Below are 19,125 nucleotides of genomic sequence, written 5' to 3'. Positions count from 1 at the left end.
CTAAATGAACTATATTTTTAGATTTGTAACATCCAATGAACATAGTAAATACTCCGACAACTATTCATACAGTTACTAACATGGTCACACTGGATACAGCTGGATTTTGTGTTGACAACCATTGTAATGCTCTTGATTTAGTTGGGATTACATATGTTAACGAATCTTAGCGTTCGAGTTCTTTTCATTAGACCAAAATGAAAGGCTGAATGATTCAAGTTTTCCTAAGGAAGTGCTCGTATCTGTGATGATTTCTTCATGGCCTAACCTGTTTTTACACAGTTCTACATTTAAATTTGAAAATTTGCGCAGGATGCTACCAACCAAGAAAATAATATCATTCAGCCGGAGTAGCTTTACTTTTCTGCCGTCATATTTTTTAAGCAAACAGCGCAATGAACAAATCCATTCGTAGCACTTCCATGTAACTTGCTCAAAGCGTGGGAAAAATTGCGCGTGCAAGTCGCGATTGGTTTTGGTTTTCCTACTCATTGGTTGATAAACTGGCACGAGATTTTTAAACTAATCCCTAAGCGTACCAATTGCAATCGCGTAAATCACTTTGGATAACCATTTGAAAACTGCTCTAACGAAAGCGCGGAATACAAAATCACTGAGGAGGGCAATTTTAATATAAGTTTCTGATGTTTACAATCTTTGATCATAAAACCAAGAGAAGAGTCTCTAGCAAGTTTCAGTAGCTAGCGAAGCATATTTCTCATCACCAACAGATTGATCATTTGATGCGCTGTTTAATATTCCTCAAAAGTAATCGGGTAAGTGACTAGACGTTTGTTATCCCAAGCATACAGCACTCTCTCCGTCGGATTGTAATCCACCATGGAGTTGACGCCATACTGGTTGATGAACTTTATGCGAGGGTTCCACTGTCTTCCCGTCTTCGTGTCGTAAGCGAAGTTGATTGTGGTGGATCGGATGTTGTAACTGTCAATGGTGTAGATCACTCCACAAGCAACAAAAGCATTCCCCATCGACGTGATCGGTTCTATAACATACAAGATTAAGAGGTGATCAGTGCAATTTCTCCATTCTATGTTGCGTCACCATTTAATTAGCTTAATTAGAATACATTGGATCATGTCTTCTGGCGTTGTTGTTTAAGATAGAAATGGTCGTTCAATCGCAATGTGTTAATTCAAACAATGTAGAAATTGCTTGATTCGGTTGCGAATAATCGCCCAGACTAAATACCACCGAAATCGCCAATTCTCGACTCGCTGTTTCAGCTCATGTTTTCTTAGGTTGTTTAATGCTACTTTGGTCTTAAAAAATTTCAATGCAGCTTAAAAAGGTTACCATTCCAAAGACCCAACTTCTCGACACTCTTGTGTAGTGTCTTCATCAGGTGTGGTCCGAAAACGCAAGAGTCCTTGTATATGCCACCATTTAGCAATGAGCGCTGCTTGCTTGAGGTGTAAATAGGTGTCATCTTCACAGCATGTTCCATCATCACGGTTCAAATGTTAATGGTTATACTGTAGGAAACAGACAACTTTTTTAAAAGGCATCATCTACCCGTAGACTTTATAACTGTTCACAATTAGGAACACATTAAACTGATGATGGCATAAGCTTGCCGAAACATGTCTTTTAAAAAAGTTGTCTGTTTCCTACAGTATTTATCGTACTTGCTACTATTGTGACCTTAATGGTTATAATTTTAGAATTACTCCAGGTAATAGTGATGTTTCTCGTGACGTCACCCATTGTTAGTAATATGCCAACCAGAACTTCATTGGCTGTTGAAACAATGACTTCTTTTGTTCCCGTGGTTGGCAAATTTGAATATCAAAAGAAATGTGACGTCAATGTTTGTAAACAAGAAATATCGCTTTTGTGTGATTAGTTAGCCAAGCATCATAATAATAGTAATAAATAATAATAAATAAAATAATAATAATAATGATAACAATAATAATGATAATAATAACTTATTATTTATAAAGTGTAATTAACAAATCGAAAGTGGTTCAGTGTTGTCTGTACTTTTATCGACAACGATATTCGTCATCACAGCGGTCAAAATGTTGTGGACTCACGAGGCGTAGCCGAGTTAGTTTGAAGAAGAATCAAAAGACGGGTTTTTTCTTTGCGAAAAGGAAAACTCTGCATTGTCAGGGTATTCTTGCCTAACGCCGTTGTTTGGAAGCTTGGCACATCAATGCCGCTCACGCTCCTTTGAACGGTAATGATGGCGGATAAGCACAAGCAACAAACGCAGACGCAGTTAACTTCTTTTGTTTTAACAAATTGACAGTGCTAATTATTGCTTGTGTGGTTATTAGTGCATAGTATGCGTAAATCAGCCCCTTAGCTACTGCTTTCATCGTGAAGAACTTATTTTTATGCAAGCTGGCCTAGCTCAGTAATTGTTTAAACTCTTGGAAGCTGATACATTCATATTCTGCGGATTGGACAAATAGCAACACTTTTCTCATTATCTAGTTATTAGTGTTCATCTCTGCTGCTCCATGTTTGTGAGGGACTTAAATATTCTCCGTGGGGGAAACAGGCTTTGTAGTATCGCACGATAAGTTTTCTTGAGGAACGAATTTTTGGAGTCGTCGTATTGCTAATGCCTTTGCGAAGCATTTTCAACTTGTTCAGGAGCACATTCAAGCCTATAAAAGTGAAAATTGTCGGTCAATTGCATTCAAGTTTGGTGAAGAAATATATGTTTAAAAGGGCCATAAAGAAAATGACATTCTGAATTTACGCAATCATATGGAATGCTTTAAGGATCCAAGTTTTCGATTCCATAACGGTTTCTTTATCATGTGACGTAATTAGACGTTCTTTCACGTGATTTATGTCAAGAAGCACGGGACAGAAAGTCCAGGAAGATTGCGTTGTGCTTTAACCCGACATCGCTGCTAAATGTTGGCGCCCAACCTGGGATGTTGGGTATCAGCTTCATGCGATCTACAAGTCATTAGATTCTCAGTATAAATCACATGACAGAAATATTCCGAGATGGAACCGAAAGCTAATGTGCTTAATTGAAACTATCGATTCTAACTTTGACAATAGCTCACGTCTAAATCTTTGATATGAAATGATCCAGTGTTCCCGTAGTTTGATTCATATATTACATTCGTTCCTTTTACGCGCACTATCACAGCATTGGATTTATTATTTCATTAAACAGACGTATTTACCCGTGTTTAGGTCAAACGTTAGGACAATGGCGTTTGCGACCACATCGATTTTGCCGGCCCTCAGTCTTTTAAGGTTGTTGGTGTTTCCACATAACACCCACAAACCATGCTCATCCACTGCCAGGTCCATTCCACTGTATCCACCCCACTGGTACTCGTTACTTCTCGGTGCGCAATTGCTCACGCTTATCTGAGCCTCTATTTGTTCTGAGCGCAGATTGTACTTTACAATTACGTTGGAACTTGCTCTAGAATATTAAAAGAAAGTATAAGGCGGACTCCGCGGATGCAATCAAAAACACCGTTGTTTGTACGGAGAGAAAGAGCTAACACATTGACGAAGTTTGATGTAAATAACAACTTCAGTGCTTTTCTGCTGGTGATCACAGGCTCTTTTCAGACTGGGTCGAAAAATGATGTTTTGTGGAAAGGAAGACTGTCCCAAAAGGTGAGAATACTGGGCTACCACCAAAGTGGCCTGGTTTCGATTTCAAGACTCGGCGTCATGTGTGGGTTGAGTTTGTTGGTTCTCTACTCTGCGCAGATAGATTTTTCTCTGGATACTCAGGCTTTCCCTTGTCCTAAAAAACAAACGTTTTGTTTGATTTGATTCCAATGTACATTCCCCCCAATTAGTGCCGCAGTGCTAAAAGACTTGACACTTAACTAAAGTTTAGTCAACGTGAAAAAGATCACAAAAAAATTCCCACTTTTTCTCAGTTGTCTTTGTTTTTTCGTTTTGTTTTGTTTGCTTGTTTATTTGTGTTGTTTTTTCAAATTTTACCGGGAGAGATCACAGTATTTACCATTCTATAATTCAGTTTATTTTACAAACTAGTTCTCTCACATCTCAGATTTACTCAAAAGACGCAATATTATCATCTACAAAACCAGGACGAAACAGAATGGTCATGATAAACAAGGATTATGTATCGTCATTTTGGGGAGTCCGGGTGGCTTAGTGGTTATCAACCGCGCCTCTCACCGCTGCGACCCAGGTTTAACCCTGGCCTCGAGGTCGTATGTGGGCTGAGTTTCAGTCGATCTCAATCTGACTCCGAGGGTTTTTCTCCGGGTACTCAGGTTTTCCTCCGTCATCAAATTTGACTCTAGATCAATAACATCCGGGCTGATACCCTCGTATAGGAATAATCTCCGGTAGGATCTCTCCCTTTCATTATTGATTGAATAAATTATTATTATTATTATTATTATTATTATTATTATTATTATTATTATTATTATTATTATTATTATTATTTCTCGTGGCGTTTACGCTCCGGCAGATGTTATACCGCATTTAAACCAAAGAAGCGAGCCATAGCCAATGGCCAAAGGTCCTTTGGGTTATTCCCTCTTGTTTAGTTTTCCCGAACCTTTCTTAGGATCCTTGCTGTTCCTAACAAGGCTGTAACCTGCAAGAGTCCTTTCTTGATAGCAATCCCTAGCTTCGTAAGCCATCCATCTAACCTTTTACTTACTCCTCCATTATTATTATTATTATTATTATTATTATTATTATTATTATTATTATTATTATTGTTTGTCTACATAGCAGAAAACGAAAACATCATTAAAGATTACAGGTTTAGTTAATCTTGGAACAAGAGATAATCGGACTTGGTTTTATTCCAAACGGCGGAAAAAATAAAGCAGAGGTATAATTTCTGAAACAAAAGGGCCAGTCTAGTTGTTTACCTGTTGTAGTAGAGGTATGGTCCATACACCACAGCACCTGTTCCGTCCCAGGTATCAGGCAGTGTGTATTTCTTACGCGCCAAACCAGCTTTAAACTTGTCCATATTTTCATATTCTTCAATCTCACTTGCATGATAATACTCCATAACAAATATAGTCTCAGTTCCCATGATTCCAAGCGGGTCTTTCATCCAGGCTCCCCATTTCAATCGTCTTGCGTTGTGGGTCACAGGTTTACCAATTAATTTGATGTTGGCACAACTGTCTGAAGAAAAGCAAAAGAAAGAAAGAAAAACCGTTAAATTAGATCATAACCCGACTAAAAAGTAAGCAGAAATTAAACAGCCTTTGGCGATACGTCTTCCTCACCCAGGAATGTTGGTATTCATGATACTGAGTATTGCGCAACCTACAAAATCAAATTTCTGAAATAAAATGTATGCTTATATCATTCTCAAAGCATGTTCCTTTCGTGTTAAGGAATTCCTAGGTATTGATTGAGATGAAAAAATACACAAGAAAAGCCAGCGCTTTCTAGGCCTTTATGAAATATATCTAGAAGAGATGTTTTCAAATGAAGCCAATGTAGAGCTTCGGAGATCTCGAAGTCCATTATCTACGTATTTCTTGGATAATTTTTGAAATTGTCCAATCTCTCGCCTTTTGACGAATTATCCAACCACACTTTTTTACGCTTAGCATTAATTCGCTGAACTTAAAAAAGACCAGATTGAGCGTCTGTTGTTTGGAGAAAAGCACAACAAAATCGCCGCAGCCATCTTGTTGTGAGAGGAATGTAATGTAGCCGCAATATTGTAAAAACCACTTTCAAAGTTTCTCCGCATTATTCCCATTTTTTATCCAAAACGTCACCATCTATATACACGAAGCTTTAGCGTCAAATTTAGCTCGAAAGTGACCCCAGCAAAATAGCGCCTCACGCTTTTGTTGCCACAGTTTGCTCGATCCAGTCCTTTGCTTAAAAAAAGGGAACAAGAATCCATCTTTACAATACCATTTCATCCTCTGAATAAATCATGGCCGTAGCTAGCGGAGGGGCAAGTGGGACAGTTCCCCCCAAAAAATATTCGAAAGAAAAATTAATGTAGTCTCTTTCTGGAGTGTTAGGCAGATAGTTTGGATTTTACTGATATTACCTTTGGATCTTTTCACAGCCGATTCGCTTGTCTTGATTGATAAAGATATTTTTGAGGGAAATCCATTTGGAGACATCATAGACTAATCTGTTACTTAGCGATTCATCAACAGTTCAATACGAATAATAATAATAATAATAATAATAATAATAATATTATTATTATCATTATTAGTATTATTTTTATAATAAATAATCTTTATTTGCCAAGTAAAACTAAAAATAGATCACATCAAAAAAAATAAAAGGTAGTTCTTGAAAATTGAATTATGTACAATTAAAAAAAACTGTCTTATTAATAACTAATAATAACAGTTTCACTTCTAAAATTTTACAAGAAATATTAAAAAGTAATTAAGAATTGGAAGCAAAAAGTATCTAAAACTATCTTTAAAAAAAAAAGAAAGCGAAAGGCGAATGGCAAATCCAAAACCCTATTATACAAAAGCTACTAAAAAACACTAAACAATGTCAATGGCTCCTTCGGCAGCTGCGATTTCAATATCGCAATTGTTGTAATCAAACGCGGCACGGCGCTTCACCCGCGATCCTCGAAGGCAAACCAGGGCCGACCGAAGGAGCGCAAAGGATGTCCTTGCTCGGATCCAGGAAATTGTTTGCGAGTATTGTTCTCCTTTCTTGGCGGCTATCAGCTCAATAATAATAATCAGCTTTAATAATAATAATAATAATAATAATACAACTTTATTGGGTAAACACAAATTACTGGTAAAACCAGTAGTTTACAAAACCTTAACCTCTAAAAGTACCTGTCTTTCTAAACTTGGATTGATTAAAGCATACTTATGACGAAACATCTGTGAAAGTAGCACTTCCGTGCCTCTCTATTTCAGTTTTTCTGTGCATGAGAGCATTCCCCCCAGACCCTCGTAACGACTTGTGCTACCGGCGTTCACTTCTTTGCCCCCCCCCCCCCCCCCCCAGGTCAAAACTTTCTAGCTACGACCTTGTAATAAATACATAAGCAGGACAACTTGAATAAACAACAAGTAACTTAATTATTTACTTCCTGAACAGTAAAAAGTGACTAAAAACATTTCAAAGAAGAAAGTAGTTTCTTGGAACAAATTACATCTTATGTTGAATTCACTAAAAAACTTGACGGAACAAAACAAAATCTTACAAGTGCGAGTGGAAGGCAAAACAAACCTTTCTGGAGAATGCTAACACTGTTGTCTGCTTTCGCCAAGTCACTCTTCTCCTCAATAATCATCCTATGCATCTAACAAAGTAAAAAACAGGATAAAGTAACGACCAATAACATAACGCTCTCTTCAGTAGTTATTTCTTACTGTAAAATTGTTAAAACATTGGAATAGACGTGTTGAGTTGAATGTATGTCACAGCCATAGCTTAAAATACGCGTCCTCTTTGCCCGATTTTTCTCTGACAACTTTGTCCTCTGAAGACTTTTGATCTTTACGATAACAATTTTAAGGTCAGTTTAAAGCTAAAAACCGTTCTAGCGGAATTGAAGCAACTTCAAGTCACTTGTTAAATCAAGGGGTAGAAGGTGATTGGGTAATGAGGACCACGCCTGCTACGGCGAAGAAAACGTCACTTCAAACTATCAGTTTGAGGTGTTCTAAGTGTTTCACGATGTTTCCATCTTGTTAAGTTTGAATGTACAATGTGAGCAAAGTATCCTATAACCAGTCTGTCGGAGATTGGTAAGTAAGGATTTGAAGTAAAGAGAGAGAAGGAAAGATTCACTTTTGTTTGTCCACGTTGTCGTGAAAACCTGAAAACGTTAACTGGTCATTTCACTTCGTAGTTTTGACGAGTAAGGAAAGAGAAATGTACAAAAATGCGTGCCGCTCGTGAAAAACGATTATTTTTTGCTCTTTTCACCAATAATATTGCTGGTTTTTGGCGTTGTCGTTGCCGTAGCCGTCCTCGTTTCTTAACCTCGCTATTGTCTATTTTTAGAACAGCTACTGCTAGATTTTTTACGGGAACAACACTTGAGCGGCATTGCTTTCCGCGCTCGATTTTGCATTTAGCACTGACCGCTGCACGTGCAATCCCTCGTGCGGCTATTTGGCAGGGACAGATCAGGAGATTTGTGGTCATTAGGCCCAATCTAATTGGCGATTAATTATTTGGCGGGGCATGTATTCTAAATTTAGATAATATGGACCTTAAGATTCTACGACGGCGAAGTCAACGAGAACGGCACCAAACAATAGCATTTAATGAGCAAAACAATCGCTCTGCACGTGCGGTGTGACAATTTGTACATTTCTTTTCAGTTCTCTACGAATCTACGACGTGAGATGACCAATAGTAGTTTATCGACGTTCGACGAACTAGACTAATGATGAAAAAGTTTGGAAAATTTGTGCAAACTTGTAATTTTGAACGACGTTTTCGTTGGCGTCGCCGTTGTAGATCTTAAGGTCCCTAATACCATAAACTGCTGGGCCAAGGGCAAATGAAAGAGACCGCCACTGAATTATGGACTTCCGTCAGCGTCAAAATGGACTCGTGGGCTACCCTTTAATCGCCGTTTCTTTTCTATTTTATAAGCAGAAAACCAACATACAGTGATTCAATAGCTTGTACAGTCTTACAGTTAAATCATTGCCACGAATTAGCCGCACTTTCACGCCGTTTTTCCTCCATACAGTTAGCTCCACGGTGAAGTTTATCAGTTTAGATGGAATTGAAAGTGAGGCCTACTCTGGTACCTTAAGTCGCCTTAAGTCGCCTTAAGTCGCCCTAAGTCGCCCTAAGTCGCCTTAAGTCACCTTAATTCCACAAACACAACACACCTTAAAGTTCGTCTAAAACAGTTGAAAATGAGTCAATAAAGTAGTGGTTGATTTACAAAAAAAGAATGATGGGTGGGGCAGGGGTTTGCCTCCTGATACCCATTTGAAAAGTGCTGATGAACCTGCCAAACTCGTGCCGTAACACATAGGAGAGGCCAGAACACACAAGAGGACATGCAGCAGCGATACATGTAAGTGTTTGCAGGAATCATGTAAGTCCTGATTAAATATCTGTAACAAGCCCCTTTTTTTTAGTTGTGCCTTGCAACATGTAGCTCTAATGGAGACACCACAAGCAAGACGGACAAACGGATGCTTTCACTGTTTTGAATTTCAGGAATTTCAGGAAAACGAATTAAAATTGCTCCCGCCCCAATCTCCTCACAGTTTTTCTGCCCTCGCCCGCCTTTATTACTCAGCAACCAAAACCGCCGTGCTACGCAGGCTACCCAAACATTAAATGGCCATACGCTCCGATTCGAGAAAAAAAGACACGCGCAGCCAAGAATCCATGGATGAATTCCCATTTAATAAAACTAATGAATCGCAGAGATGTCCTTAAACCCAAAGCTGCGAGGACAAATGATCCTACCGACTGGGCAAATTTTAAAGTACTTTGCAACAGAGTAAACAATGGTATTAAGAATGCCAAAAAAGCTTATTTCAATACGGCTCTTAATAACTCTACTAACAACCGTCGAAGAATGTGGAAAATCATAAATGATATCACCAACTGCAAATGCAATAAAGCAGCGATTAATGAAGTTGAATTAGAAGGTAAACAATCCATGTGAAGCTGCCGAGGCTTTTAATAAGTATTTTTCTGAAATCGGACCTAGCCTATAGGTGGTTTGCAACCAATCTCGAGAGACACAGATAACAATGCTGCAATGTACAATTGCTGGTGGACGAACAAAAGGAGCTAATGACAGATCTTTTGTTTTCGTCCACTAACATGGCAGCTATGACGTCACGTGAAGCTAACGATGTAAGAAATGTTCAAAGCAATTATACCCGGTTCCTTGCCGAAAACACAAATATATTTTTTCTAGTAGAAACTAATTCATCACGCGTGCGTTTACTTTTGTCGAAGCTTTGTAAAGCCGAAGCAACTGGTCTTGATAACATTTCTGCTAAGTTATTGCCCCGATCTGATTACTAAGTCAATTACTGACATATTTACTGTCTATAAAGGTCTATAAACAGGCGTTTTTCCTGATGAATGGCAAAATGCTTGGGTTGCCCCTCTTTATAAAAATACTGGAAAACGCACAGACCCAACGAACTATAGACCCAATGGCATATCAATAATACCTGCAGTGGCGAAAGTGTTTGAGCAAATAATCTACGATCAACTATATGACTATCTTATTACGAACAAATTACTATCAAATCATCAGTCAGGCAAGGCTTTCGCTCACTTCACTCAACGGTCACTGCTCTACTCGAAGCCACTGACGGCTGGTCTTTAAATATTGATCATGGCCTTGTAAATGCAGTCGTATTCCTTGATCTCAAAAAAGCATTTGATACCGTAGATTATGATATATAGATTACTTCATGGTAGGTGAGTGCGTACGATTTTTATTCACGAGTTGTGAAGGATCGCGTAAACGAACGAGTGTGCGAAGCGAACGAGTGAGTTTAACGATCCTTCACAACGAGTGAGTAATAAAAATCGTACAAACGAGCCAATCATGAAGTAATTTGTTTATTATATAAGTACAGAGATCATAAAGTTAACGAGGAAAGTGTTAATCGAGAGGCTATCAAACCACCGATCGTGAACAAAAGTCCTAAACAAATAGCAAAACATTTTTGAAATAAAAGAAATCTTTACCTTCCATACCTCGCTTGAGCACTTTTAAAACTTTTAAAGATCTTCTGAAGTATTTTTGTGGAGAAAACTAAGCAATAAAAGACCAAAAACTTTGAAAACCATACACAAGTCGGCCGCCATGTTTACAAATTTTACTGCCGTTGTCAGTGCACAGGCCACCCGCGCCAAAGTTCAACATCAATTTAGCCAATCAAAAGGCTGATACGACAATTTTTCACTAGTGAAAATAACGATATAGCCAATCAGAGCGTCGATACGTGGTTTTTCACTAGTGAAAAACATCGTATGACCAATCAGCTGTCTTCTCTAGCGCAAAGACTATTTTTATCTCGATCCTTTTTGGTGCGTAAATCTCGGTACGTATATAATAAATTTTATTATCAAAACTACAACATTACGATATAACAGGTGCCTCTGATCGCTGGTTTGATTCTTATTTGAAAGGCCGTACTCAGACCTGCTTGGTCAATGGCTGCAAGTCATCTGAAACCTCTGTTACAAGTGGTGTACCGCAAGGTACTATCTTAGGCCCTTTTACTCTTTTTGTTTTATATAAATGACCTTCCCAACTGTTTATCCTATTCACAGCCGAGAATGTACGCAGACGATACAAGTATTACTTTTCCAGCTCTGATATAGATAAGATAAACGATTGTGTTAATCATGACTGAGATAGGATAAGCACGTGGCTTGGTGCCAATAAATTAACACTGAAACGTTACAAAGACTGAATTTTTATTAATTGGCACCAGGCAAAAGCTATCTCATGTTAAGGAAGTACCTAATATTACCATAAATAATACTCCTGTAAAGCAAGTTTCCCCAGCGAAGTCTCTGGGGCTTAACATCGATGAAAATGTTAACTGAGAAAGTCACATTAACATATTGGCCAAGAAAATCGCAGCTGGTATTAACGCTATCGAACGTTTTAGGAATTTCGTCCCACGCGAAATATTGATACTGCTTATAATGCCCTCGTTCAATTGCAGTGCTGTGTGGGGCATTTGTGGAAAATGCCTCACCCTAAAGCTCCAAAAAGTCCAAAATCGGGCGGCGCGTATCATAACCTTCTCAAATTATGACTCTGACGCAGATGAACCCATTCATACCCTAGGGTGGAAAAACCTGAACGATCAACGCTTGATCTCTAAATCCACTTTAATGCATAAAACGCTACACAGTTATACCCCGGAATATTTAAGGTCAAAATTTATCGAAAGGAACAACCTAATTTCGTATAATTTAAGGGAAACTGAGAGTAAGCTTGCCATTCCACTTCCCCGCACTGAATTCTATAAATGAAACTTAAGCTACAGTGGTGCGGTGTTTTGGAATAGCTTACCTCGCCACCTACGTACAGCGTCATCACTAACAGAGTTCAAATCTCAAATACGCCACCACAGATTGTAGAGTGGGTAAATATTTTTTTTATCTATGAGCACGGCATCCTTGTAAAACAGGTTTTTATTGTTATTTTTCTAGATTAATGTAATACAATAGGTATTAGGTAGCTGTTTAGTATTAGTATTTTAATTATTTTAATTGTTATTGTAATTGGTTTCCTGAAGGATTTACCGTGGATAAATAAAGGTTGATACTTATAAACACTTTGTAAGCGGGGAGACGGGGGGGATGCATTCGATACGCTCGCCCCCTTCCCGCTAACTCTGGTCGGATCATTAAGAATATTAATACCGTCTTTAGACATTCTAGCTACGCTCATTAATTTTGGCGAAAACACTAAAGTTTTATTAGATTAAGTATTGAGACTTACCAGTTCCAGAACGAGGTTTTTGGTTGACAAGGATCTTTTGGTGCGCCGCTTGACAGTGGAATTGTCAAGTGCATCAATCTGCAAAGACGTTGCAATAAATATGAGTTAAAAAAAAACATTAAAAAAAGGGAAATTCAAGCCGCTTGTTATTTAAAAATAGAGAAGCTTATCGCTCCATACAATGAGGTCACCACATTTTGCGGGTTTCAGTTGTTATCATACTAAAGTTGGGATTTCATAAGAGATTTAAATCCCCGTCAACGATCATCAAGCACCCTATAGCTTTTCAGCTCCTTTTTCAGAAATCCAACAATCTTTAACGAATAAGTGGTTTGAATCCCCTTCAAGCCAGGCCTTCCTTTCTCGTCCCTTCTCTTTTCCTGCTTTTTAACACCGTGTACAGTCGTCTGACACTTTCCACGGATGTGATCTTGGGATAGCAATCGGGTGCTCCAAAAATGCCTACCCCTCTTCTTCGACTAACTACGAAATTCTTGCCACAAAAAGAAACTTTGCCACATTAATGCTACAGACAAGAATACCATTGACAGTATTTGGAAAACCATTTTATTTTGGAAAGAGAATTACTTACAACTACCAAAGCGAGTAGAAGGCCAACGAGGTGACGATAAAGAAACATAATTTCGGTGGTTGAATTACTCGATAGCAGCGAATCTGAAAGAAAAAAATTCAAGATGCAATCACCTAGTAGATCAATTAGATAAAAAACAGGTTTCCCTTCAAAAAAAATAATAAAATACACGACTAAAGATTCACTTACCGATCCTTTCAGTATAAACTGTGATCGTTTAAAAGTTTTTTGAGCTCTTCCCTTGAGGAGATTCAATGAGGAATAAAGTCCTTCGAACGACTCAAAGAAGATAAAAAGGAATGGCGATAGCAACAGACGCAGAGGAAGTGAAAACTGCATGCAGAATATCCCGTTGCACTGATGCATGACTAACGTCAAGCAGATCGTATAACTCATGACCAAGGTCAAAGCCAAGATCGATCTCCCAATTTCTGAATCAACTTTCTCTTTGACGAAATTTACTTCAGTCCGGTCTTTTGAAAACCCTTTGTCCAAAACTAGTTTGTGTTCTTCCCTTTAAAGGGGTTCAGTGAGGAAAAACACGCTTTCGAAGGACTCGAAAAAGGTAAAAAAAAGAATGGCATCAGAAAACAGCTCTAGAGGAAGTAGGAATTGCGGAATATTCCGGCATTTGCGCTGATGCTTGGCCGACTGCAAGCCGGAAGTGCAACACCATACTTCGGTCATAGCGAAGATTGCTTCAAGTTCAGTGGCCTGCGAATCATCAGCCGCCTCTCATCGATGATCGGCGCAAGCAGCGGTTAGCGATGAGAGGCGGGTGTATTCGCAGGCTACAAGTTCAGGTTTATTAGAAAACGGATGCACATTAATAACAGCAATTACAAGCAATACAAAGCAGCCTGTACTCTGCAGTGCACAGGCAATTTCAATTTTCTCTTTACGCATACGCAGGAAACATAACATAACAGAAAGTGATAAATGGCGACATGGCACGCGTTCCCTGGATGTAACTGCAACGGAGAGGCCACCGGAGAAACTACAGCTCTAACAGGTTTAAAAAAATATGATGCAAGTGCAGAATGCGTTTTAAAGCATTTCTCTCCCTCCCTCTGCAAAAAAAAAAAAAGAAAGAAAAGAAACAACTTTAAGGTGTTTTAAGGTGTTGAGGACATGACAACAGTGATGAAAAAAAAAATCGTTTTCCACATTGATTTCACCGACTTTTCTCTGAACCCAAATAACAGGTTACTGCGCCAACACTGTACAAGTAGTACAACGCGAACAAAATGGAATCATCACAAAATAATTACGACCGCGCAAATATTACGCCTATATTTGAGAGTTGGGGGGAAGGTAGAAAGGGTAGGAGCACGATTACGTAATCAAGTAGATGGCAATGTTTACCCTAGTAAAGGAAATGGGATCTTTTGGATTTTGACTCGGACAAAGTCTAATTTCTCTTTTGCAGGAGTCAAACTAACAACCTTTCGATTATTAGTTGTGCCAAGTTGTTCTACCACTGAGCTATAGGAAGCCTGTCCCTCTATACTGCTAGGATGGCTGAAATTGCGGAAATGGTGCATTCTCGCAATATTGTCATGAAGTCGGATGTCAAACGTTGACCCCGGTAAATAAAATGAAGAGCATGATGACTCTGAGCTTTCAAAAGTTTGTTAATCACTTTCCTTGAGGAAGTTCAATGAGGAATAAACTCTCTTAAACGACTCCAAGGGGATAAAAATAAAGGAATGGAGATGGAACAGGCCGGTTATCGATAGCTTTTCAAGGTACCCGATTTAACAATGAACGCTGCGGACCTGTTTATTTTCCATTGTGAGGCCGACTCCAAAAGCTAATTAACTTATTGCGTGAATGAAATACCATCAGATCGATTATTCCGTTTAGCAAGCAAAATGAGGCGTTGTGACTTTTTGTTAGCTGTTAGCTTGAGGGATTTATTTTGCAATTGTCTTGTGTTTCTTCAGCCCGTGGCTCTCTGAGATACCCAAGTCCAAAAAGAAAAATAGAGAAAGGAAAAAAAAAGAAGCCCAAGAATCTTAAATTTCTAGCGTCAAAGTATCGGACGTAAAATGGTAAACAACCGGACGAAACCTCCTGCTTCCGGCCTCAAACGAAAACTCTGTGGAAACAGACACAGAGGAAGTAAAAACTGCAAAACATCCCGTTACACCGATGAATGACTAACGACAGGCAGCTCGTCGAGTAACTCATGACTGTGGTCAAAACCAAGATCGACCTCCCAATTTCAGTTTTCTTTTCGACCAATAATTGCAACTAACGTTAACTTTGCTTTCCGATCTTCTATAAACTCTCTTTCCAAAAGTTTGTTGTATACTTCCCTCAGTTGAGGCTTTCTTTTCTTTCGAACGACTCAAATGAGAAGGTCATAAGAAGGAATGACAGCAGAAACAGGTGCAGAGGAAGCAAAATTGCAGAATGTTCATTTACGCTGATGCTTAGTCGACGACAAGCCGGATTTACAACTCCATACTACGGTCACAGCCAAGATTTATTAGAAAACTGATACACATTACTAACAGAGAGCATAGCAATCGCTAATCTGGGAGGCTAGTTTGATATTAATTAAATATCTGACAGCCTAGTTTATAAAAGAAAAAAGAAATACATACATGTACATTTAAGAAGAGGAAAAGAAAACTATTGATTTAAATTACAATGCGGTCCAGGTAATTTCAATATTTTCTCGACGCATAAAGCATAACAAAAAAGTGATACGGTGGCGACACAACGAGCGGTCGCCGGATATAACTGCAACGGAGAGGTCATCGAAAAATGCTTGCATGCGTTTTACGGCATTTCTCTCATGTTGTCTGCCAAGTGAAATTATCATTTTCAACGGAAGTGTTGAGGACATTGTGAGCATGCAGCAGTAATTAGTTTACCTAAATGGTAGAAATGCTGCCCAGGGAAGGGAGATGTTCAATTATGCTTGCGGTAATTAAACGACGGTTCGTGCGTGGAATTGAAGGGAGATTTTGCAGGGACGGTACAAAACGTGGACCCCCAAACTGGACCTCCTTCTGGACCCCATGCACTCAAGAGAAGAAAGAAAACAATAGATTGATTTCACAGTGATGTCATCAAATTCTAAAATCAAAATCACAAGATCTTCTGAGTTTGTATCTAAAGGAGGTTAAAGATGACCTAGAAACAAATATTTTTTAAAGTTTCCAATTCCGTGATGTCTTTCATTTCGAAAATACAGCATTTGGAATTTCCGAATCGTCACCTTGCGTGGCACCATGATACAAAGCCATTTGGTTGGAAAAAAAATGTCTATCCTTATGAATCTCAGCAGTTTATGCCTACACATGTATTTTATCTCATGAGCAAAACTATGCGCTTTCATTGCAAAGTGAACTCCAGACGTTTTCCGTTGATTTCGGGCCGCCATATTGGTGGACCACATGGAATCTCCATACAAAACTCTATAAAGTTGCGTGAAACGCAAATAACTCAGAAGCGGCGTATCGCACAGACCTGAGAATTGAAAACGTGGTTATAAAAGACTTGTTTCTTACAACATTTCAAGTTCTTGGCCTATTTCATTGAAATTTTGAATTTATTTTTTTGTTGCTTGACAGTGAAACTATAGTTTGAGGATACGAGGAGCGAAATGAAAAACAGAGCAGGCTCTGATAATCATACCGCGCATCTTAAGTCCTCCATTCTCGCATAACCACAATTCGTTGCGTCTTTGACCAAAATCCCTTGCGTTTCGAAAAAAATGTGTTCTCCCGATTAGAGAGCTGCCTCGTTCTTTCGCTTCAGGCTCACTCACCGCGGCAGCAAAAACTTGTTCGTTTGGTTTTCTTTATTTGATTGCTTTTCTTCAGGCTAAGGGAAAAAATTCAAGATCGTTGTATCTCGTAAATTCGTTGTTTAAGTAAGGCCAGTAAGAATAAATAACCTGGGAGCTCCGCTTTTAGGTTTGGCTAAATCTCTATATTATATTTTGGTTAAAGGGATGTATGATGTCGTTTGGCCACCCCATAATTTTCAACATGTTGGATCGTTCAACATTTATCGTCTGGTCAGTCCTTAAGTACGTACGACAAGGAGAACAGCAGAAAACTGTTATGAGCCAATGACTCAATGGCTCAATGAAACCAATGGCTCTGCACGCCTTGCACATGCGTTTCACATTTTTGTACATTTCTTCGCCGTCCTCGTCCGTACAATAGGCTGATTTAGCAACAGAAAGGGAACGTCAGTCGCGCGCCACAAAACTACCAATGAGAATTTAGAATAGAGAAGAAAAGAGTGGAGTCTACTCTATTCTGAATTCTCATTGGTGTTGACGTTCCCGTTCTGTTGCTAAATCAGCCTATTAATTATTAATAATAGGGAGCTTACGCAACAGGACGGATTGAGATTGGGAATGCACAGTCTCGCGCGACACGTTTTCGTCATTCCGCCGTCCTGTTGCGTCAGCTCCCTAATATAAAAATTATTCCTACATCTACATGTTCCAGCACTCGGCGAAATCCCTTTTTTTTGACTTATGGCTGTTTCTGCTTAGGTGGCCTCATACACCGTAAGCCTTTTTAGAGACATCACTGCCACTTCTGCTGGAGAGAACAGGACAGCCACAACACCGGGGACTACATCCCTTACTCTTATCGAATAGTGTGTGGGTACTTTAAGATCCTGAGTGTTAATCTGGCCGGGGTTCGAGCCTGCGACCTCCCGCATTACTGGACGACGCTCAACCAACTGAGCCACCGGTGCGCGGTGCTTGTAAATACTGTGAAATAAAATGAGCCATGAAAAATGTAAAACTCTTTGTGCAGCGGGGAAATAGGCCATTTCCGAGTTCATATCTGCCTTCTCTTCAAAGCGAGTTTAAGTGCAAAGTTTTTGTGATGATAATTAATTCTACTTTACATATGAATGAAAACTAATTTGCGTAAGAAAAACTTCGCAGTTAGACTCGCTTTGATGAGGAGACAAACTTGAACTCGGAAATGGCCTATCGATGGTTTTCATCTGACGTCACGGCGGCCATGTTGGTGTACAGAACAATGCTGTGAAATGCCTTTTGGGAATTTGACTCTATTATTATGCAAAACTTGTGGGGCCATTTTCTATTGTTTTGTACTCTAACATGGCCGTCTCATCACGTGGATGCAAACCAAGAATTGTAGTATTAATTATTACTAGTCTGTGAGAAATCATTTAGAAAGATTTATGAACGTGCGGCCTGTATAGTCATAAATCGACAATTTTAATATTTATTTCTGATGTTTACAATCTTTCATTTGGCTAAAAAACAAGAAAATATCTAGAGTTTCTAGTTTCAATAGCACAGCATCTTTGCCATCATCAACAGATCGATCATCTGACGCTCTTTAATGTTCCTCAAAAGTAATGGGATAAGTGACTTGATATCTTTTATCCCAAGCGTACAGCACTTTTTCCCTTGGATTGTAATCCACCATGGAGTTAATGCCATACTGGTTGATGAACTTTATGTTAGGGTTCCACTGTCTTCCGGTCTTCGTGTCATAAGCAAAGTTGATTGTGGTGAATCGGCTGTTGTAGCTATCAATGGTGTAGATCACTCCACAAGCAACAAAAGCATTTCCCATGGAAGTTATCGGTTCTATGAAAGACAAGAGAAAGTGTATCAGTGCAATTTCGCGATTTTATACGGTATTAAAAATTCACTAACGATAGTGCACTGCACTGGTAAAAGCATGTTGGATCGTGTTGGCGCCATCCTTAGGTACAAAAATACTGAAATCGCTTTTCAAATGCAACTCTGGTGATGTCGCTTAGAAACCCCTCAGTGATTCTTGACACGTTAGGAGAACACAATTTCTTATCTTGGGTAGCCTGTGCATAGGGCGAGTCTTGGGGAGCTTCTGGTCCCACTGAGACCTACATATGATTTGAAAATAAATAATTTTCAAAGTCATAACGGTTACTTTTGAAAATGTATGTTGTAGCATACGAATCGTCACGTTTATAGAAATGCGTTGCTTTACAATGTTTATCACCGCTTTTTGTGTTTTGTTTCTAATTGAGCTTTGGCGAGTTTCCTTTTTTCGTTCGTCTGCTTTTTCAGCGCCCTCTTGATTTACGT

General features: G+C 39.0%; 3 protein-coding genes across 4 annotated transcripts in view; all 3 read right to left on the bottom strand.

Annotated features, from left to right (window-relative positions):
• Positions 1–509: 509 nt before the first annotated feature.
• LOC138053363 (olfactomedin-like protein 2B) lies at positions 510–13,339 on the bottom strand. 2 transcript variants are annotated; one of them, XM_068900011.1, is made up of 7 exons: positions 13,224–13,339; positions 13,035–13,117; positions 12,443–12,520; positions 7,204–7,276; positions 4,878–5,142; positions 3,180–3,427; positions 510–1,006 (listed from the first exon to the last, which is right to left on the bottom strand). In XM_068900011.1, the coding sequence occupies exons 2-7, from the start codon at positions 13,080–13,082 to the stop codon at positions 753–755; spliced, it is 966 nt and encodes a 321-aa protein (XP_068756112.1). In that variant the 5' UTR covers positions 13,083–13,117; positions 13,224–13,339; the 3' UTR covers positions 510–752. The 2 variants fall into 2 exon arrangements, with proteins under 2 accessions (XP_068756112.1, XP_068756113.1); XM_068900012.1 differs by lacking the exons at positions 12,443–12,520; positions 13,035–13,117; positions 13,224–13,339 and adding an exon at positions 10,669–10,793.
• Positions 13,340–18,161: 4,822 nt separating this feature from the next.
• LOC138053366 (olfactomedin-like protein 2A) overlaps positions 18,162–19,125 on the bottom strand; it is a 13,871-nt gene continuing 12,907 nt past the window's right edge. Inside the window, exon 6 of the mRNA XM_068900016.1 lies at positions 18,162–18,642. The gene's annotated coding sequence lies outside the window, so the exon portion shown is untranslated. The remainder of the gene's footprint in view (positions 18,643–19,125) is intronic.
• LOC138054361 (myocilin-like) overlaps positions 18,389–19,125 on the bottom strand; it is a 4,230-nt gene continuing 3,493 nt past the window's right edge. Inside the window, exon 2 of the mRNA XM_068900814.1 lies at positions 18,389–18,642. Within this exon, the coding sequence (XP_068756915.1) occupies positions 18,389–18,642 (254 nt within the window). The remainder of the gene's footprint in view (positions 18,643–19,125) is intronic.

Source organism: Montipora capricornis, chromosome 6, assembly GCF_036669925.1.
Source record: "Montipora capricornis isolate CH-2021 chromosome 6, ASM3666992v2, whole genome shotgun sequence".
Taxonomy (NCBI): Eukaryota; Metazoa; Cnidaria; class Anthozoa; order Scleractinia; family Acroporidae; genus Montipora; species Montipora capricornis.
The sequence above is the reverse complement of the archived record's forward strand: the minus strand, read 5'-3'. Positions and strand labels throughout refer to the sequence as shown.